This window comes from Anser cygnoides, chromosome 9, assembly GCF_040182565.1.
Source record: "Anser cygnoides isolate HZ-2024a breed goose chromosome 9, Taihu_goose_T2T_genome, whole genome shotgun sequence".
Lineage (NCBI taxonomy): Eukaryota > Metazoa > Chordata > Aves > Anseriformes > Anatidae > Anser > Anser cygnoides.
The window spans coordinates 3,587,073-3,609,331 of record NC_089881.1 but is presented as its reverse complement, the minus strand read 5'-3'; the positions used below and the strand labels follow the sequence as shown (position 1 = coordinate 3,609,331).

Here is a 22,259-nt window from a genome sequence, read left to right as displayed (position 1 = left end):
TGGTTGACTCCATGCCTGTAACCAGCAGCAGTTTCAGCATATTATGTCCTACCCTATGTACTGTCAGGGATCTGAGGGTGCCCCAGGTAGAGTGATGGTCCCTGATGCTTCTGGCTACTCTGAAAGACTGAGACTTTTAATTAAAAGCCAATGCTCATTGGGACCATTAATACCTTAAAGTATTCTTTGGCTGCTTCAAAAGGATGAAGTATAAAACCTAAGAATACTTAGAAAAAATAGTCAAACATTGCTACATGTTTGACAGTGAATGTTTACACAGCTGTAATAGTCTGATGAACAGGTTGTGAATTTGCTGGCTGCTAGTCAGTTAGCATCAATGAGTTCTGTGTGTTAAGTAAACTTGAACCAATTAATTTATACTAGAAAAGCAGCTAATAGTATTATTCCTTACGTCCGAGGTATTGTCTAGACAGTTTTTCTCCATCGTTTTTTTTCTAAATCAAGGTCAGTATGCCATGCATTCAGACTTCAGAGAGAATTTCAGTTTCAATGAAGAGCCAAATGGCACAATGCATTAGCTCTCTTATACCAGACTTTAAGGGTTGATACTACAATGAGATGAATGGTTCACCCATTTTCTTTCAATGAGCCAACACTGCCCTCTGACAGACTCTTTTACCTGCTTTGTTACCATAGTCTTTCCTTCCTGTCTTAATACCCAGGAGAAAGAAGTAATTACTTGACAATATTTTTTAAAATCTGATTTAAGATCAGATTTAAGGAAAAAAAAAACTTGAAAAAAGGTAAGAAAAAACCTTGCTCGATTTGAAGTTGTGAAAGGGCTGAAGTCAAACTAACATTTCTTTATACATACTCTAAGGGCTAGGTAACACCTTTAAACATGTCCTGGCTAGAGTAGGAAGACAATGTGGCACAGTGCACTGGAATTTATGCATACTAGGGGCAAACTCAGCCATCCTTTGTTGATCTGCTTCCCTGTGCTAGTCTAAGCAGATCAGGGTGCTATCTGTGCTCTCATTATACAGATACCTGATGGGAATAGCAGTCTCATCAGTTTTGGCTAAGAAGATGTCATTGTTTTGGAAACAGTAGCAAATAAAGCAAAGCAAAGATCGTAGCAATTAGCTTGTCTGACGGCCCTTTCACTGTAGGACTGGGGCACTTGCATGGGGCAAGGAAGTGCTTTCATGGTCTGAATGTAACTGCTCACCAAAACAAAGATCTGGCAGAAAATGAGGATGTGGCTCTTTTAATTTTTATTTTTTACTTTTAAAATGAGATGAACTGTCACTAGGCTTTCTTTACAATGTTCTCAATCTTGAGTTATTGCCCCTCATTTCCAACATATGGTTATCAAATCATATGCTTAGTTGACCAAACCATTATGTATACTGAGAACAGACAATACCGGTACCTCAGGGATCGTTCACTGAGTTGTAAGTAGCTACTTGTGTCATCTGGATTGTCCTCATCATTGGCCAGCTGGGACCAGCTACCAGTGCTTTCCTCACTGCTGCTGAGATGGTTTGGAAATTCTTCAGCTGTTTTTGTCTCTCCTGGGACTTCAGCATCCAGTCTGCTCTGAGCATTCTTGCTGGTAGGATGATAAGGAAGGCATACTGATAATTATAATATAGGCAAACAAACTACTACTGCAAATCTTCAGGCAATGCTACTCATTAAAGTTAACTGAGCTGCACAAACTGTACAGATGCAAGAGACTGGACAAACTTATAAATTCATATGAGAAGACTAGTTCAACGTATGGTCTGGGATGCTCTTTAAAAATGGTCTTCCTGTGGGTGCTATAAACAAATAGAAAGCAAAATAAGCCTTATGTGGAAATATGCATAGAAAAGGCTTAACTTGTACAAAAAGAACTGCTTGCTGCATAGGTCTATTGCTTAATGTACTTTTGTCAATGAGTGGTTGAAATACGGGATAAATATTAGTGCAGAATGACAGCATAGTTGGAACTATATATAGGCCCTAAATTCCTGTCCTGATGGTGGGTGAAAAAGTTTCTTGACAAGGTTTTCTGCCTGCTGAATGTGATTTTTTATTTTTATTGGACCATCGATTATAGTTAGGTATGTTACATGCGTATGTGAACGTTTTCTAGCTAGGGGAGGTAATCGAGAATAAAATCTGGATCAAAAATTATCCTTGCTTGCTCTTCTAATGCCAGCAGTAATTCTTAACAATGAAGAGATGGAGCATTTTGAGTTCTGTACGGATGGTTTTTTATCTGTATGTTCAGATTTCTCCAGTTTCTGGTGTATGATGCTAGTGTTAAACTTCACAAAATGTATTAATCAAGAAGTAGAAATGCATGGTATATATATAAGAAGGTCAAAATTGTTATAATAGAGTATAAGAACAGAATAAGACAATATTATCCTATCTAGAAGTGAAATAATAAGATGAAATCAAATACATCTAGTTCCTATCTGAGCTGTGCAGGATCCCAGATTGGAAAATGAGTGCATTCTACTATGGTATTTTTTGTTGTAAACCTAACTCAACTTGACATGAAAAATACCAACATGTTGTGCGGCATCTTCACTGACAATGCTACTTTCTAAAGGTCTCTCAATTCTGTTTTGTGTACATTTTTCTGAATTGCTTGAAATGCACTTTGCTTTATTTAAATGCAGCAGAAATTTTCAGAAAACTTTTACTGAATGCATTTCAAACAAAGCCACCTATTTTAAAGCAACACAGAAAAGACCTGCAACATTCAGATATATCATTTACAGCAAGTTAGCAAGTAAAAAAAACAAAACAAACAAACAAACAAAAAACTTCCATCACATGAGAGCACAACGTGCTCCACTGACTATTTACATAAACACACTTAAACCATACCCACTTCCTTAACTGCACGTTGCTGGAAGAAAATTCTTCTACTTAGAGCTTTTCCTACAAATATAGCTGTGCATTCTGTAGCAAGTCTATGACATTTCACACTTTTTTTCTTAGCAGAACTGACTCCTACAGATATCCACATTCACATACCCTTGCATGGATCACCCTATAATACAAGCAAGCCTCCAGCTCTTCTACCCTGTGAACAGTGTAGATTGAAGAAAGGTCTAGAAGTAAAAGTAGGAAAGTATTGTGGGTTGTGAATCACTAATGACTTTTAGCCTGCTGTGTTTCTTAAGAGCTTTGTTGCTTTGGTTGGGGATGGATAAAATAATTCTTTCTCTTGGTAAGTATGCAGTAGGTAGAAACCGGATTGATTTTGGAGAATACAGGGTTAGGAAAAATGCATTATAATTCTTCATACTTGACGTGTGCCACACATGCACGCGTGCGTGTATATATGTTGTATATATACAAATGAAGAATAAAAGCTACAGTTAAGGTAACTTTTCACAGGCAAACTGGGCATTGTGAGATTTACCAACAGACTTGCTATGCAGGCAGAAAAGTACATAATAAAAAATGCCACCTCTTTTTGGGTGATCATAAAGATCCCAAACTGTCATCTCTGACCTCTTGGGTACAAAACTCATCATCCCCAGCAGCTGGGTAGCGGGTAGTGGTGCTATCCAGAGGCTGTTTTAATACAAGCCAGGTAACATCCAATATAAAGTCCAAAATATAAGAGATTTTTCGGGGGGTAGCAATCTTATGTGAGCACTTTGGGTTCGCTTGATTCATTATGCACTTATGTGACAGACCAGTGATGCTTTATGATAATGACTGTATGTCTGCTTCGTATTTTGCCTGGAGTCCTGCGTGCCTGTACCTATTCTGCCAAGTAATTGCACGCAATAGGAGTAGTTCAGTGGCTCAAAGCAAGCAGTGCTGACACTTGTTCATCTGTTACATGTTTCAGGGTTTTTACTTCAGCCTAGGTTTGGTCCAGATGGCCCTGCCACAAGTGGTTCAAATCCATGTGAAGAATCGCCAGAAGCTTCCCCTTCCTAGTCAGTGGATGATCACACCTGGTCCCCACTTGCAGCACAGCTTCTCATTGACATTCCTCCCAAGGGAATCTGCTTTGCATGCTGCACGCAGTGCTGATGCATAGAAATGGGGATGAGTTGGTTCAGAACTGCAAGGCATTGCCAAAGAAAAGTGCTAACATAGGAGTAGCCTCTGGGTACTAATTCTGCTCTACCAATCCTATGACTTTAAACTTTCAATAGCCACTTCGAGAACTCTGCATCAAACACAGAGGAAAAGCTGTTATTAAAGGGCTCATAAGCTGTGCAGAAAATAACTTTATTTCCAAACAGTCAAGATTTTAAATAGGCAGATTTCTAAATGTATCTTATTAAAAGCAGGTTGCGTTACAAGGAAGAGGAAGGTTAGTGGGGGAGAGTCAGCACAAAATAGAGAGACTATAGTAATTATCCACCTAATTGCTACCATACACAGGGAAGTGCATGCTTTCTCACTTCTAGCAGAGCTTTGTCAAAAGCCAAAACACAGCACTGCCTAGCATAAAATGAGCTACAAAATGGTTTTGAACACTAGCATCTGCACTCTTTCTAGCACTCTGAGATAATGGAGTGCTGCAATCCTCCAAGTGATTGGCAGCTTAGACACCATTAAAGTAACAGATATGATTAAGAAGTATAGTTAAAAATAGGTAATACCTTGAGAGACAGCTTTGCTCTTAACCTCCTAACATCCACAGCAATCCTCTACGCTTGCACTACACTCTCGCACAGCAGGGTTTACACTTTGCCTTAACCAAAGTTTAGATTCCTCAACAAAAGGAATACAGCTGCAAGGAGAGGGTGTTAGGCTGTGGTATAAACTCCACCAAATGAAACTTTATTCACTTCTCTATCTGAATTCTACCTAGAGGTTGAACTCAAGTAGTTGAGGGGTGCTTTTAATTTATTCTCCCCTTCCCCTAAAAAATTTTTACTTGTTCTTCCAGACTGTAAACACAAAGCTGAACCTCAAGCTTTTGGAAGCCAGGTCTTGTTTCCAGGTACACAAAACATCAGGTACATACGGAAGCACAGGAGAGAACTACAGCTTGAATTCTATCTTCTGTTTTACACTAATTCTGATTTTTATTTTTCCATTGAGATCTCAGCCTGTGCTACATGAAAATTCAAACTTTGTCCATCTCTCCTTTCTTGACTATGGAAGACCTAGTGTTAAAGGGAAAATTTACTCGTCTGTGTGGTATTGGATTTGAAACTTAGAACCATAATACTGTAACGTTTAACAAATGTTTGCTCCACAGACCAGTACTGTGATGTATAATTTGGTGGTTTTATGCAGTTAGAAACCTGTAGTGATAATCTATCCTGCTTATTTCTCCAAAAGTGTTTTCCTCTTCGTCTTCTCCCTTCATAAAAGTAATGTTTACTGAGAAATTAAACACTGAAGCAATAAGCTGATTTTCTGTTTATCACCTACCTATTCAGTAAGGAACCAGAAACTGTGTGCTTCCCAGCATAAGCTTCTGGAGGTTTTTCATTGCTTTGATGCTCCTTTCCAGAAGAGTCATGTGAAGTTAAGGACTTAGAGTCTTTATCTGCCTCATCTCGTTGATCAGTTTCTATCTGAATTAAAGGCACTTCCCTGTGCTGACCTGCAGGGAGCCATCCAGGGTTCTTCATCTTCTCTTTTTGCTCATCCAAATTTATTCCATCTCTTTTGGGTTTTGTTTGAATCCGAGTTGCGCTTTGGGGATATTTGCTTTCCAGCATATGATCTTGGCTCGTAGAATCAAAGGAATCCTGCTGGACAACTATTAAACTTTTACCACTTTCAACAATATTTGCAGCCAGTCTGTTTGCATATTGTTCCACATGTGGTGGGGAATCACTGTGAAAGTGATCTGCCTCTGCAACCTCTGCCTCATCTGCTATGATTTTGTTCTTGCGCATTAGAGATTCAATAGAACTTGCCCATGTCTCATGAATCAACATATCAGTGATCTGGTCAGTCTTGCATCTTTGGTACAGGCAGGAATCAGACTTGCAAAGACCTGAAGAAGCCACAGTACTGACTGGCTGTACGCTTAAGGAATCCCGATGATGCTGGGCAAATCCATCTAATGAATTTGCCTTGACTGGGATGTTAACTGTTAGTCTAGAGCTGGATGATCTGGTGTCAGGCATTGAGGCTTGTCTGAAGCAAAAAGGTGATCGTAGAGAGGGCGGTAGCAAACTGCCACACCAGTCCTTTGAATTTCGAGGGGAAGATAGGTTATCTTTGTTTTCCTTTTCTATTTCTCTTAGCATATACCTATAAAATTCTTCTGTTATGCTTTCTGTGCTGGACTGTTTGGATGGGCAACTTGGTCTTACGTTAAGGTGACCATTTTTCTTGGCTACTTGTTGCAAAGCAGAAGTTAAGATGTTGTTTGCATTTTTTCCTGCATAGTAATCCAGTAACAAATCAAAGCCTCTTCCTTCATTTTCCATCTGGTTCACCATAAATCTTGAAAATTCATCTGTAATGCTTTCACAGCTAGACTGCTTTGAGACAGAACTTGTCTGGCTCACCGATTGACCAAAGGTGTTCATTAGGCCTAAGGTATTGACAGAGGCTTTGGAATCTGCATCCTCCTCTGGGATGCTCTCACAGCTTGAGGCCTTGGCTCGGCTCCATCTGTCACAGTGCAGCCTGTTCCTGGGATGGTTTGGACCTTGCCAGATGCTGTCAACCATGGAGAGTTCAGTGAGGTTCATGATCTTTGCAGCCACTTCATTTGCAAAGATATTGACAGAATCTGGTGCATCCTCAAGGTTTATAGATTCATCTATTACCCGATTCATCAACTTTTCCTTTAGCTCAGGATGCTCATCTGTCTTTCTTTTGATCTCGCTGAGTCTAGGTGCCCTGTGCTTCCGAACAACTGAGCTATTAGCATGGGTTTCCTTTTTCCTCTTCATGGTTCTGCATGACAAACTCTGGGTCACCAGATATTCATTGCCTCTCTTCCATGCACAGAACCAGGGTTGCTTTCCACTTGAGTTTTCAAGACAAATGGCAGCTATTTCGGTTGCCATAGAGACCACTGTTTCTGCCAATTCTTCTGCAAAATCTGTTATACAGTATTTGTCCCTTGAATGTTTCACCTGGAGCAGAGGCTGAGAAGGAAGCAAGACATGGCTTCCTAACAAAGATAAGCTAACTTGGACTTCATCGTTTAGCACAGCATCACACTTATGCTTCACCTGGTTATCTGCATTCGCAGCAGCATTGGAAGACTGTTGTTCTTGAACGCCATGCCTGCATTCATTGTTTGCAAAGCTGTTTTCTCTGTCTGAAAATGATCTGTAGTCTTTCTTCTTCTGATTGTTACCCTGATTTGGGGATTTGTAACAGTCTCGTGCGGTTCTTTTCAGGTATCTTTTCTTGGGAGATGTTTTTGCAACAAGCCCATTATGTCCAGTGGCTCTACTTAGTTCTGAATTCAGTGTGGCACTTTCCTTGCTATTTACATCTCTCATGTTAGTTTTCCTAGTGCCTGTACCATTTCCAAGTTCTTTGCTAGCACTGTAGCATGTACCAAATGGCTTAGCAGCAGAATGATCAAGGGGTCTGTGTGATGTTTCATGTGTGGTTGCCTGTGTTGGCCATCCTTCTACTCTTGTTACTTTCTTGGCTTTTGGGCTGTCAGAAAACAGAGGAGAACACTCTTCAACTTGTCTTATGTCATTCATCTTCTTGCAAGTGAAATATATCACATTAAAAAGCAACTCATTTGCAGTCTCCATGAAAATGTCTTGTGTACTCGAGCTGTTTTCTGAACAGGGCTGTAGCTGTCTCTTCTTCCTAACCTCTTCGATAGAATGACGTAGAATAATATTAGATAAGTTTTGTGCAAGTTCATCCCTGATTACTCCATCAGAGTGTGGAATCTGTGGCCTTGCTGCTGTTTCAATAATTCTTCCATTTATGGATTCCATAAAATGCCCTACGTTTTTGTATGTATTGGGTTTTGTCAAAATTGTTGATGCCTCTTTGAGAAGTGCCTTTGCAATGCTATCATTCAGCTTCTCCATGCTGCTTCCTATAGCTATGCTGCAATGAAGAGTAACGGCTGCAGATGTCTGAGCTGCAGACAGCAGACCACTCGAAGTTGCAGGGTACTTCTCTTCCTTTGCTTCCCCCAGTCCACAGACTGCTACAGCACTTGCTACCTGAGTCATGCCACACAGCGCAGATGGAAATGAATATTCTGTACCAGAACAATCCTCAAGTAGCTGTGAAGACGCTGTCTGTGTCTCTTCATTATCTACTGCTCCATTTTTGGAGTCTGTGGTTTCTTGGTCCTGTCTGAACTTTTCTGCAGCCTGGGGACTTGAGATGGTTCCAATGACTGTCGCTGCACACGCCAGGGCCATCTCCAGTGCGCTCTGGCTTTGCCCATTTGAATGTTCTTCCTCGAAGTAATCTGAAACTTCAGCAGAACTTTCTGATTCAGTCCAGTGGCACACGTTTGGGAAGGCAGACCCTGGCCAGTCAGACACATTCTCACAGCTGTCTGGACTTTGCACTATGACGATCTTTGGAAGTTCATTCCATGATCGGGCAGCAGACACATCTTCTGACTTGCAGGAGCTCCCTACAGAGATGCTGACTGCAGCCTCCTCATTAAAAGTGGTTTGAGACTGTGACAGTCTGATGAATGCATCTTGCAGAACAGATTCTGCTAAATTTGTGGCATACTGACCTGTAGATGCTTGCTCATTTTGCCAGGGGGGATCACTTTTCCTACCACCTGCACATTCCTCTATGTCTACCTTACTGATGTGTTTTGCTATTGGGTTGTGAAGAGGCCCCAGCTCCTCTTTAGCCATTTTGGTTAAAGATACATCTTCTAATACATTCACTGAGCAGGAGTGTTCAACCCCACTAGTCAAATTACTAGTACTGACAGATGATGTAGCTGTTTCCACTAATTCCTTCTGCCACGGGATTTCCTGGTCTGGCTTATCTTCAGGTTGTGAGATGCCATCTTCAGCCACAGCATTCACAGCTTCAGAGACTCTAGTAGCTGTATTTTCTTTATTAATGGAATTTCCTTCCAGAATTAATGGCAACCTGGCTTTCCTGTAGTGTAGATTTTCAAATCCTTTTCCTTTATTTTTTTTGATATCTGAAGATGATTCTGAAACACTTATTTTTTCATGGCCTACTAAAAGAAAAGTAAGGTATTAATCTTTGCAGAGTACTCTGGAACTTTAAAAAGAAAATGGTTGTATAACTGTCTAATGCATTACTGCTCTGTAAAACTGCTGTACAACCACGTATCCTTGTCTTTGAACAAAAATTTAAAGTATGAATAGCCATCCATTTTCTAAATTACAAATAAATTATCTGCATAAATTAACACTGAGTGCAATTTCTGTAAGCACTGCTATGGCTGTTCTGCAATACAGAATTATGCAATAGCAGAATTATGCTCAGTCTCATTGCTTTTACCAGTTTTATACTCATCAGCCTCGTTTTCCTCCTCGAGGTGCTCAGATGCTGTGAGGAAATCTTCTTCTATTGAGGACACTGAGCAGTTTGTGTCATCCTCAGGCTTTGAGACATGAGCTTCTATCTGCAGCTGTCTCTCCTGAACAAGCTCAAGCCCAATCAGAAACTTGTTTATTTCAAAGATGATGCAGCTTGCGCTGTTCTTCCTGTCCCCCCTTGCACACTGAACCAAGCAGACATCTGCTAGCCAAGGACACTAGAGGGGGAAAGAATCTCAGAGAGTTATTTAATTAAAAACAAACAAACAAACAAGCTTGTTTTAAGCATCCCTCTGTCAAAATCTCAGGAATGTTCTGTTGTCAAGATGCAATACAGTTTGTCATTTAGAAATTTGTAACACAGTGTGCAGTCACATATATGCCAAAATAAAACCGCTTGGATCAACATCTGTTAAAGAAGCATTTTAGTAGAGAATCCAGCTGTATCACAGGGGTGTCTTTATTTTGTTGAAATAACCAAGGGGTTTTTTTTTTTCCAATCAAATTCTTGTTTTAATGACAGTGTTACTGGCTTTAAGCTATGTCAGAGTTAGCCACCTGACACACTGTTATTACAGCCCTCACACCACCCGGTATTACTTGTCTCTGGAGGGAATTGTTTGTGGGTATGAATTCCTTTTCAGGATAATTTCTGCTGCAATGCTTGTTTTGAAGGCAGCCCTGTACATACTGGCTGGTGAGATGAAGAGCAGGTCACCTTTAGATGTTCTTGCAAACTATTTTAAAATAGTTTTATTTTCTTTGTTCTTCTCCCTCTCACTCCTTATTTGCCCAAAGCCCTGTTATTTCAGACCAGCATAACCTCCAAATGCAAACACGCAATGTGGTGAACCTTTACATAAAAGATGTCTTAGCCAGAGAGGCTGTATAGTTAAGCAGGAAGTTGGGCAGAAACCGAGAAAAAAGAACTCTTGTTATGCTCACTTTATTGATATTAAAACTGTTGGATGTTTATACTCCCTCAAAGCTAAGTTGATATCTCTGCATGGAACTGTGTTTGTGGTACAGATATACTCTGAAGCAAAGCCAAATTTTTGCAGCTTGTGATCATGAACTTTAACTCAAGACCCCCAGGAAGGAGCCAGCGTAAGTGTAACCAACTCTGGATCAAGGCTGCAGATTTTAAGCTACGTAAAAGACACCCTGGGCTCCCTGTGCATTTGCAGAGTACCTAGCATAACGCAACCCCATCCTAGGAATGGGTGTGAAAGCAAAGTAGAAACCTAGTAATAATAGTGGGATGATTATTTTGTTGGAACTGCCTGTTTTATTAGTCTACTATTCCTTTACAACTGAAAAATGTGTCTGAACAAAAAACCAGATACGTTAGCCTGTTAAAAGTAAAATACAAAAGAAAGATTTTTATTTTTTTAAATAGCCCCTCAGGAATTGTTACTGAATCAGACCTAAGCATATGCTGTGTTGTGAGAACTGTTATTAATAACAGATGCAGTCTTAGAGCAAACATTCCCATGCTGTTTCTCCAGTCCACAGTTTGCAGGGCTGTGCTTGTGAAAGGGTATGAGGATGATGCAAATCTACTTACAAATGAAGTTCTCCAGAAAGCCTAGCAAATATAAGGGCCAACATAGCATTTGCTTATCTATCCAATAAATCTCACTATCTCAGTGCAAAAGCTCTACTCATCTTACAGAAATTTAGGTTAGTTTTTATTTCTCTGTTACCTACACTCTTGTGAAGGCTGCTAGTCCCAATGGCCATGTTCTTTTAGCACTGGGCTGACTCTTTATTTGGGAAGCAGTGTCATCGCTGTGTGTACCACAGAGGCTTCCCCCCAGGGATGTCTGGCTTGGAGCACCTCTACCCCCACCCCAGGCTTGTGTGCTTTTCTTTTTAAATCTTTCTCAATTCAGCCACTAGCCTCAAGTGGCAAGGAAGCTCTATAATCAGGTAATTTCTCTCTTTAATGAGCACCTCATTGGTATAACATAAAATTCAATAATCTCTGTAATACAGCTGTTCTAGTGCCTGCTTCATGAAGATTTACGTACACAAATCAGTATCAGTGGAAGAAAGTTTTCTGACTTTTTTTTTCCTTGCTGCAGTTACCTGTTCATTTTTAAGCTAGTTAGACAGTTTTGTACTGCAGGACACCTCTGCAGTTTTAATGAAGTGGTTCCCAATTCATGCTTAGGCAAATGAGATCAGAATCGGACTGGAAATACCAAAGTATTTTTTATTCTTTTTCTTTGCACAGACATGAAGAGAAAGAAATAAGATAAAAGTGGAAAGGAGTTTTTTTTTTTTTTAACCACCTCCCTCCCCCTAAACCACCTTTTTATTATAATAAGGAGTTAAGTTCCTGGAACTTGTGTGTTGAAATGCCTTTAAGCAAATGTTATCATTTGCTTCCTTTCTCAACGTGGTGCCAGTAGGAGGAATTTTTGGCCTGCAGTTTCTGATTATGGAACATTTCATTGGCAATAACAGGAGTGAAGGAGTTTGTGTGAGAACTTTGCCTTTAGCTCCTTTAAATGTTAAGTTTTAATTTATGCTTTAATTACTTTTTACATTGACAGAAGCTAAATGAAGTATCAGCTCTGATATGGTTAATGTGTCCTGGTATTTTCAATTGTCATATTCAGGCTTAGGGTAGCCTCAAGGATTTTCAAGCCCTATTGTCAGCTTTTTTCTGAGGTCGATGTGTGGGACCAGATGGACTGGGAACAAAAGTAGTAAGTAGACTTCAGTAGTAAGAAAGACTTCACTTGAAAGGGAGTCTGTAGGAGCTGTGCCCTGTTGTAGCTGTGTGTACAGAAAATGTTATATCATTCCTTTTCCCTCTCTGTGCTGTCCTTCTGACTCCTGCTACCCTACTCTTGAAATCTGGGATTGTGAAGAATCATCTCTGCCACCACTGCCTGCCTTCCCTGAAGTAGTATCAACTGGTAATGTGGCTTACAGCATTATCAGCTGCAACCCAGATATCTGCAGGATCTATGGGGAATAGAGGGATCTCTCCTCTTTGTCCTCCCTCCTCTTTCACTTAACCTCTCTAAGAAAAATCTATTTTTTTTATGTTTGCAAACTCCTGCTCAGTTCTTAAACTGGTATAGAGTCCCTGCTTTCACCTTCCTTTTTTCAGTTTCCAAATTCCTTCACAGCTGTGATGTGGTCCTAAAGAAGAGTTTATGATTCCTACCTGGGGAACTTCATAATCAGCTTGAAGGTTTCCTGATGTTAATCCACTCAGCAGGACTATTTCATTTTCCTTGGGTGGTTGTACATTCATAGAACTGATGAGTTTGGGGAGACTTGGAGAGACGCTGATCAATTTCTGTAGTTTGAAAGACAGATTTTGCTCTCAGGTAATGAAGTCTGAGTTGTGCAGTTATATTCATAAATAACAAAATGGTATACAACTTAGGCATTCCTTTAGAAAGCTTAAACTTACTATTTCGAGTTCATCAAAAGTGGAACTGGCAGCATTAAAATGCACATTCTTTCTTTTGAGCCCCCAGGCCATGACCACGGTGATGGTGTAAACTTCTGCACAGCACTCCAGTAGGACAATTTGTCATCCCTTACACTGGCATGTGCTAAAGAGTTGATTGCCTTTGCACATCTAAATGCTTGGCTTTCCTATTACAAGAGAGTTCCTAAGAGACTGAGAACACTGTGTCTGTTGCTGAATCTTTTCTGGTTTAGACAATAAGTATGGTAATGAGAATAGGGCAAATCTTTCAGGCATATGATAAGCAAGAACCCAAAGGGAAAGTTAGCTGAAAATTGCTGATCAAATTAATGCATTTCTAAATCTGGAATAACAAAAGTATTTAATACACAGATGGAATATACACTTCTTTGCTGCTCCACTGGACACTTTCATGACCTTTCCTTTGTAATGATGCAATCACTTTCTGTCTGTCATGTATTTGCTAGAGCCAAAGATGGCAATAACATTAACATCAATTGTGCTTTGTAACACAGGAGATTTGTACTGCAATACTGCTACAGTCCCAGTGGTGTGCCAGTAAATATCTGTGCTCATTAGCGTACAAAGGCCAGACGAGGAGGACAATACCTGCTCTAAGAGTGCTTGCAGTCCTTTCTTGCCAAGGATCTCAGTGCGCGTTATGAACAGGGAATCAAGGACAACCCATTCCAGAGGAAGTAAATACCACTTCCATTTTATACACGAACACAACTCATCAAATGGCAAAGCCATTAAGGGAATGCAGATCTCACGTACCCAGCCCCATGCTTTAGTCACTATGCAATTCAATAACACTCTACTTTTTCCTTTTCATCTTTAGAATGATAATCTTGCAGTACTGTTATTTTTCCTCAGAGTGAATTAAATTAGATATAATAAAACTTTCTGGCTTAGCAAATCTAATTCGGTTTCGGGGAACAATTTACTTTTCAGTAGACTGATCTTCAGATGGGGCTAAGTATTTATATTTGACATAACTAAATTCAGCACTTCAATTCAGTTTGACATTTCAGTATAGCTCAAAAAAGTTCTCATCTTTTCTTTTTTTAAATTATAACCTTTCTGTTATCACACACATTTCTCTACATATCTCTATCTTCTACTGCTTAAATTGCCACATTCTATCAGATTTTTTAGATACAAAATTATGACATTTTGAATTTGCTTTTTGTTCAGAATAAAAAATAATGGAAAGATGATTATGCTTTTAAAAAATAATAAAAACCCCTCCAACAGTGTAACCCATTTCAAGGTCCAGAGGATAATGCAAAATCCCAACAGTATCTATTAGTAAATAATTATATATTTCATATGAATGACAGCTATGCTAACATCTTTAAAATTCCTATGTGAAATGCTTTCACTGCTTTAGTGGGTATTAAAACCCCACCTCACTCAAAGCCAATTTACATTAAATGCAGTACTATAAGAAGAATATACAATGCCTATGCTAGCATTGAGTATTTTATTATCTACATTGAAAATTAAAATATCAGTCCTAGTCACACCTAATGAATGTGTTGACTCTGCACAAGAAAGTGCATTTTTAAAATGAGCCCAAAAGGTGTGGTTGTGCTGGTAGAAGTCACGGGGGGTGGCAGGGGTGGGTGCCCCGGGGGGCTGCTGGCTCTGCTGGGAACGAAGCTGCTGGTGGCCACGTGAAGTGTGCCAGTGGTGTATGCACTGCTGCTGTAGGGCTGAGAGGTAAAAATCACGCTGCTGCTGCTTTCAGAGGTGATTTGTGCTTGTGAAGGAATAAACTCATCTCCAGCTGTTGTAAACAGTCGCTGCATTAAACTAGTTTAAGGATTAACTAGCAAAATGATTGTTTATTAGAAAACAACTGGTGCTTTTGTGGGATCAGTGAAGTTAAACCTCTCAATCTGTTCTGCACAGTTAACCTGCTGATTCAACAGAAAAATCATTTTTCTGCAAGAAACTCTATTTATTTTTGTCATCTGAATTTTCACAGATCCAGGATGTAGAAAATGGCATAGAGAAACAGTTCTTGCTAATTTATGACTTGCAGAAGGCACCTAGGTCCCTACATCAGTTGTCCTTCCATGAGCTAAAATGGTTCCAGCAAACCTAAATGCTTTACTGAGGAACTCCATGAAGAGCCAGGAGACTCTTCCTTTGAGCACTTACCACATACTGCTGCCAGCAGCTAAGTGTCAGGCATAGGCACCAAGCCAGGATGATGGAAATGAACGGTAAAGGAAGATGTAATCTCAAAGTTGATTATCGGGCCATACCTTTAAAATGTTACTTCCTCAGATTTGAGAATGTTTTGGAATGAGCATACATATTTTAAATAGAATATCATGACATAGCTTGTCTTAGTTTTTGTAAAGTAACCAAACTTTTTTTCTTTCTTATATATGTATTTAAATCCCCTTTTTTTCCTACCCCTCTAAACTTTCAGCTAAACAGGTCAAACACATCTTTAGTTCTGTTTTATCTAATCTTCTTCTCAAGACCACACATTCAAACCACCTGGAGTTTGACTGAGTGAGATGGGTCAAATGACTAAAGTCTCAAAGGCTTTTTGACAATAGCAAAGAGTGACTTCAGAAATGATTTTGATGTATTATTGTGTCAAATTAAATAACTGGATGTATGACACATCCAAGTCTCTGACAAAACTGTGGCTGAGCAAGAAGTCCACTGACAGGATAAATGCTGTTAATTCACAGGTTGCAGTAATAAAGTAGGCATTTCTGGGATGGGAATAAGAAAAGCTACAAAATAGGGACAGGCGTTGAAATGCGTTCATTTCATGGTGCATTCCTTTCCGTAAGAGCTAAATTCTGTCATTGAATTGTCCATAGAGTTTTGATCTGGGTTTGTTTTGGAAAGTCCTGATGTATCTACATTCATTGTACATGTTATTAGGACAGAAATTGTTACCTGTTGCACTTGCTCATCGCTGCAATCATCTCTGTTTGCATCTAAATTCACAAAGCAAACCTGAAATAAGAAAGAAAACAGTAGCTTACAGAGTCACGCTAGAGTGGTAGCAACTCTTTTTAAGTCAATTTATGTTCCTTTTCTACCCTTGTAGCTGAATATGTGCAGTGTTTTCCCAGTGCAAGAAAAGTTAGCAAAGAGAACAGCAGAGCTCTAAAAAAAAGTACAAAAAAAGGGACAGAAGGAAGATTCATGGCTTCATCTGCTCTGACAATTATTTCATCTGATGAATGGGCAAATGTTGCCAATAAATTGTAATACAGAGGTTATAGGAAAAGATACAGGAAATATTCAAAATGCATTTGATCATGTGTCAGAAATTATTCATGTCTTGCTTTTCTAATGAATTCCTCTTTTCAGCCACTTGCTACTAAATCTTTGGAAGTGCAAGTACTGGTATCCGTACAAATTGTGAGTTTCTTCTAGAGTTTTTCCATGTCAGAGAAATACTGTGATATTTTTTCCTAACAAGAAGTTCATAAGCCAATTTGCAAGCAGAAGTTTTCAGGTACTACAGCAGGTAGCTGAGAACAGCTTAATATTTGTTAGGTTTATGTGTGATTCACTGTTAGATACTATTTTTAACTATGAGGTCTTTTCCCCTTCTCTAGTCACCATCAGTTTCAACAACCATTTAGTGGCAGTGAGACTGGCTTAAGCAGCAACTTCAGGTCTGAAAACCACTTTATTTCTGAAGATGTCTTTTTTTTTTTTTTTTTTCGTGACTGGAAGGCCATTTTCTCCTCTACCTTTCTCTTTGACTTAAAAGCAAGGACTCTAAAGCCAGGATGACCATCTTGTTCCTGGCTGTTGCACATATCTCTCTCACTGGAAGTTTTGGAGAGTTTTTTCAGTTTAAACCAAAGTCTGGCACAGATTCAGGGTTGAGCTAATGCCAAAACTGTATTCCAAACAAACTGCAGTTCCAGACTTTACATTCTCTGAGTTGAGATTTTTTTTTTTCAGTAAGCTGTAAATATTTCTTTCCCTAACTCAATGTAAAATTCCCCTAGAAAAGTAAAATGCTCTGAATTATGTCCTTTACCAATATTCTTGTGTGAGGCATCCAAGCTCATCTTGTGTGCCTGCTTTTAACCCAAGACAACGTTGGTTTCAGCTTATATATGCACGTACCATATGTACAGATTATGACCATCTGCAGCAACAGCCAGCACAGCAGATGGAAAGATCCAGCCAGACCTCCCATTATGAACCAAAAAAAACCCCAACCTCAGTAAGAAAGCTTTAGCCCTTTAGAATGGTTTAACGGCTTAATGCATCTTTATATGAACTTAAAAACATATTTTCCAACACTTCTACAATTTAAAGAAAATATATTTCTCTGCCTGAGAATGTCAACAATCAGCATGTGCCACAGGCATCTGTGTTTAGTGGCTGGCTGAGTTTTAAGAAATAGTTATTAAAATGTTGAAATTATGGAGTATTAAAAATACCCTATAGCAATACAGCGTGGTAGTTGCATAATGTCCTGAACACATTACAGTTTATCACGTGGACAAAAATCTCTCTTACTTTTCACTGGGGTTTTACATACAGTCATTTTGCATACAGGCAATAGGTGCTTATTACAAAGCATGAGGAAACTACACTGTTGCGCACACACTTTGTTGTTCACAGAAGTGATACCTGAGTCTACAGGTGCACGGCAGTGTGTGTGCTCAAAGACACGTTCATTTGGCAGCTGGGGTAGGAGTACTGGAAGGCATATGGCTGGTTTCTAGTCCTCTCAAGCAGGCTCACTACTGTACCGAAGGCAGGGCTCTTGCTTAGGACCTTTGTTTTCAAGCCCTCAGAAACGTAAGGTCTAATTTTGCACTGGATTAAGTGTAAAGGCTTTATGAAAAAGCTATGTTGGAGCAGTTTTTTCTGTGTATAAGCATTTGCTACCCAGCCATTGGTAGGATGGTGTGCTATATATACACTGGTACTTCCAACAGGGATACTGACAGCCATCCTAAAAGCGTGCCTGTTCCAAGCAGCCAAATAAATCATCATTTCTGTTTCATGTGCTGTGGATAGCATGTAACTCACTGACGCCCCGGGAGAAGAAATAACAACATATGCAGGACTATCTGTTAAAGTCATATCCTGTTTCCTTCATCTACATTTTATTTTCAGACCTCAATGAAATGATTATGTAACACCTACAGCAGTACTGAATCCAGTTTCCAAATACACTTGTCAATTCCATTGACATTGATTTATTACACTGTCTTGTCACTGTAGTCTCTTAGTGCTTTCCTGTTCTGTTCATTTTACAATTTTAATTGTAGGCAATTTTTACACAAAAATAGTTTCAGACCAGTGAAAGGCACTGAAGAACAGGTTTACTTTTTTGTATCCTTTTGCTGTTTGCTTTGAGCTTCACTCTGCTTTGAGTAGGTAGTGGGACTAGATGACCACCTCGTCGTAAATGAACTCTTCAGCTCCATCCTAGCAGGCTCTGCACCACTGCTACAGTCTAGAAAATTCACTGTGAGGATATTAGTTCTTGGAGATGCTTCATTGGAGGTGCTTGAAGAGAACATCACCAGTCTGAAGAATCTCTGTCAGTAGGTGGACTATGACCATATGAAGACAGTATCAAAATGCTGAAATGGTGATGAGAAAATTCAGGTGGCACAAACCACTTCATTCAGACCACTCTGTTGCTGTATATATAACAGCTGATTGCCATCAGCTTTGGACTAGCTCATCCAGGGTCACTAGCAGGCTGGATTTGGTGCCATACACCCCAGCATAGGCTCAACTTCTATGTATGTGCATGGATTTGTGGTGGAACTGTGCAGAACTCACTGTGTTCTGTGCTGTGCTGGTTGCTATATCCATGTAAATGCTGTCCAGAAACTAAGCTTACAGGGACTTCATGTCCCAGGTCTGTGCTGCTCTGCTTCTTCCATCCTCTCTCCTGTCTTCTCTCATAGGGCCAAGTCTATTTAAATGTGCAAGGTTCCAATTCAGACCGCCCAGGAGGGAGTTAGACTCCTTGGTTTGGGACTGCACTTCAATATGCCTATAAGACCGTAAGACTCATGTTTAGCTTCCTACTAACAGAAGTGAAAAAGATAATTAGCCCCAGGAGAGATTATAGGAGAAAAAAAATTCTGAGCAGGCAGTTCCTGGGTGCAAAGTAAAATATGGTTTAAATGCCAAAGCCTGAGGACATGTGGGATAAAAAAGCCTGTCCTAGGAAGGCTGAGTAACTGCTGAGACAGAGGCTGGTAGCAGTTCTGTATACAAAATCAGCCTGAGAGCTGAGGAGAACGCAGTCCTCAAGGGCAAAGAGCTTGAGCAGTGACTGTACCTCCACAGCAAGGAAGGCAAGTTCAAATTGTGTTCCTTGCACCTTAAGCTTTCCCTGGTGACACTCAGTAGTGATTTCATTCTCTTTACAAGTTAGCAACTTAGAGTCCAATGGTGGGAGGAGGAAAAGGGCTGCAGGGCAGAGCAGGGCAGTCGGCCGCCTCTCCTCCTGTCCCTGTCTGCGTAACGTGGGTATGATGCTCTCACAATATAGCTTTTCAATTAGTATTTACCTGACTCTGCCAGTGCCCTTGCTCCTTGTGCCCTGTGTGAGAAACATTCATCTCACATTAATGCAGTGATGTTTTTCTGATTTTTTAAAACATTATCCTTTGAGACCTTGAAGGCCTGGAGTTACGACCACCTTGTTTCCCATCTCTGTGATGGGCAGGTGTTGTCTGTTCTCAGGATGTGGATTGTTTCTTATATGCTAACATCCTACTGGAACACTTTATCCTTTTTTTTTTTTTTTTTTTTAATTTGCAATTATGAAGGTACTGTTTGTGAAGAGGGTTGTGAAATTTTACAGCAACTGTGATTGCTTTGACAGTTGTCTTTAAGAATTTAATGGAGTGTCTGACCTCATTCATTTCTGCTCTCAGCAGTAACTCTGCAATGTGATGGCAGTTTTGGAATACTCAGCTCTCTTCTTGTCTTAATTTCATTGGTACAAAAGTAGGAAAACAATACAGTGGCTGTAAACTTAAAACAAATACAAACAATATGCTCTAAACTATTAGAGCCAAGTCAGAGTCTCCTGGTTTCTAGAAAGATAGTTTAAACTACCATAATTTCCCCACATCACAGTAACCAAATATAGTGACTCCAAGTCCTCGCTCACCAGAATGGTGTCTGTTTTGTACAACGTAAAGCTGCACGTTGGGCTCCCTTAGGAGCTGAAGTCAGCAAAAGCTCAAGATAAAAATATTGTTTTACTTCATGCATCTGAATCAAAGCAAACTGTATCCCACAGGAAAGAGAAGTGGCAGTGTGCCATGTTTTGTCCAGAAATGTTCAGTAATCGTTTTTTTCTTTGAAAGTGACCAGCAACATTTACACATTTTTGACTTATATTAGGATGGCATAAAATGCCTTTTCCAGTAGGTTCTGGCAATGCAATGATAGATTTTTTTTTTTTTTTTAAGACCATTTGTTCTGATGGTTATCAAAATGCTGATCTGCAAGACTCCCTAAAAGAGCGTGCACTCTATTTTCACTTGAATTATTTATGCCAATGTAAAGTTTAAATAAAAACACTGTGACCTCTTGTGATCTGTAAGGGCCCCTAATTATTGATCTGACTGTTCTTCTTTAAACTTGCAGCTTTTTGAATCTTATAATTCCAATAGAGTTTCAACTGACATTTAATATTTTTTTTCTTACAAGGTCAAACAAAATATCTGCAAAATGATGATTTCTTAATAAATGTTCTAAAATGTCACGAGATTACCCTTTCATTAATAATTAATCTTATAATTTTGGGGATCCTATGAGTTTTTTCACATCTAGGCTTGGTACAAAGAAGTCTTTTTTACTTGAAAGAAGTCTGCTTGTATAAGTTTTTGGGAAGCATGTGGCTTTGGTCATTTTAAAACAATCATTTACTAAGAAAAAACATTCTATAACTGATGCTTGAGCTGTGTATGGATAATGAAAAGCTTCTAGCAGGGTTGCACTGTGACTCAGTAAGACTCTAGAGGATAGAAGTCTCCCTACACTTCAGCTTCAGAAATCAGAGGTCTTGGAGTAACTCCGAGTTTAATGGAAGTCTTGTTACTGACGACACAGTGACCTCCCCAGCAAATATGCATGTGTTGGGTGCAGAACTTCACAGGAATGACCCTGCGTCCATCAAGGCCAAAAGCAACATCCAACCGAATATTTCTATTCTTTTCTTGTCTCCCATAAACAATAAAAGTTTTATGTTTCTACATCACCATTTTAATTTGCAGATTGGGGTCAAAAATAGTCCTTGCTGCAGAAGGAATAAAAAGTATTATGGCTCATGTAAGACTGCCGAGTTAATGTACGTTTCCATAAAACCTTACATTCACATTAGTCTTCTTAAATTATGTTTTTGCTAGGCCTTATGCTTGCTTATTTTCTTCTTTCTATATGCATTTAAATGTCATGTACAATCTTAGAGAACTAGATAATGTAAGCGTGACAGTTAACAAAGTTGAGAACTCTGATTTTAAGGCTGGCCTGAATAAAACAGTGATACATCTAAACCAATAAACCCTAATTTATACCATAATTTAGCTTCATTTTAGTTAATCTCGTCTTTTTCCATTTCCTATGTGTTAAGGTTGTTGACATGGAAAAATTATGGTTCCATTAGACCATGGCAGGGGATGTTATTTTCAATGAGGATTTGTTCCTGAGCGAAATAATGAGTATAGATCTGAGATCAGTTTGTGAGTGGCACAGAAGCAAGTTCTGCTCCTTCTCCTCCTTCTGCTTCCTTTGATCTCCTGCTCAGCAGGGCAGGCCATTGGCTGTTACCCAAATCTCAGTACAACCTCGAACAGTATGTCAGTTACAGGACCACTTCAGGAAGCCAAAGACTAAACTTCATAAAACAGTACTTCCAAATTTTAGACACTTCTAGGGAAAAGATTGCATAGAAATTGTTGAAACTTTCAGTTGTCAAAATGCCATGAAGTTTTAACTGTTGTAGCTAACTATAGGGCAGGCTCTGCTAAATAAATGCACTAAAGAACATAAATTATTTAATGGTTTGGAAAAATGATCTCTTTAACAATGAAAGCAAAGTGAAAGAGACTCTCTGCAGCCTTGAATTTCCGATTCTTTGGCAGTCACAATGAAGCAAAGTGAAAGAGACTCTCTGTAGCCTTGAATTTCCGATTCTTTGGCAGTCTTTGCTCAGGCCGTCTTGGTAAGCCAAGAAATATAACTGCCCATAGTCTACAAAGCCAAACAGATGCATTCTTTAATCTTATAAGTAACTGAAGTGGGGAATTACTACAATCTTGGATATATGGAGAACATTGACGGTGCATCAAATGAATGTTCATATTTTTGGGACA

General features: G+C 39.4%; 1 protein-coding gene across 19 annotated transcripts in view; it reads right to left on the bottom strand.

Annotated features, from left to right (window-relative positions):
* SPHKAP (SPHK1 interactor, AKAP domain containing) overlaps window positions 1-22,259 on the bottom strand; it is a 95,816-nt gene that overhangs the window by 7,086 nt on the left and 66,471 nt on the right. For 17 of the 19 annotated variants that reach the window (XM_048063170.2, XM_048063175.2, XM_067002536.1 and 14 more), the window contains 5 exons: window positions 15,826-15,885; window positions 12,622-12,756; window positions 9,400-9,655; window positions 5,377-9,112; window positions 1,397-1,576 (listed from right to left, as the gene is read on the bottom strand). In XM_048063170.2, the coding sequence (XP_047919127.2) occupies window positions 1,397-1,576; window positions 5,377-9,112; window positions 9,400-9,655; window positions 12,622-12,756; window positions 15,826-15,885 (4,367 nt within the window). The remainder of the gene's footprint in view (window positions 1-1,396; window positions 1,577-5,376; window positions 9,113-9,399; window positions 9,656-12,621; window positions 12,757-15,825; window positions 15,886-22,259) is intronic. The other 2 variants (XM_048063169.2, XM_048063173.2) reach the window with 1 other exon arrangement.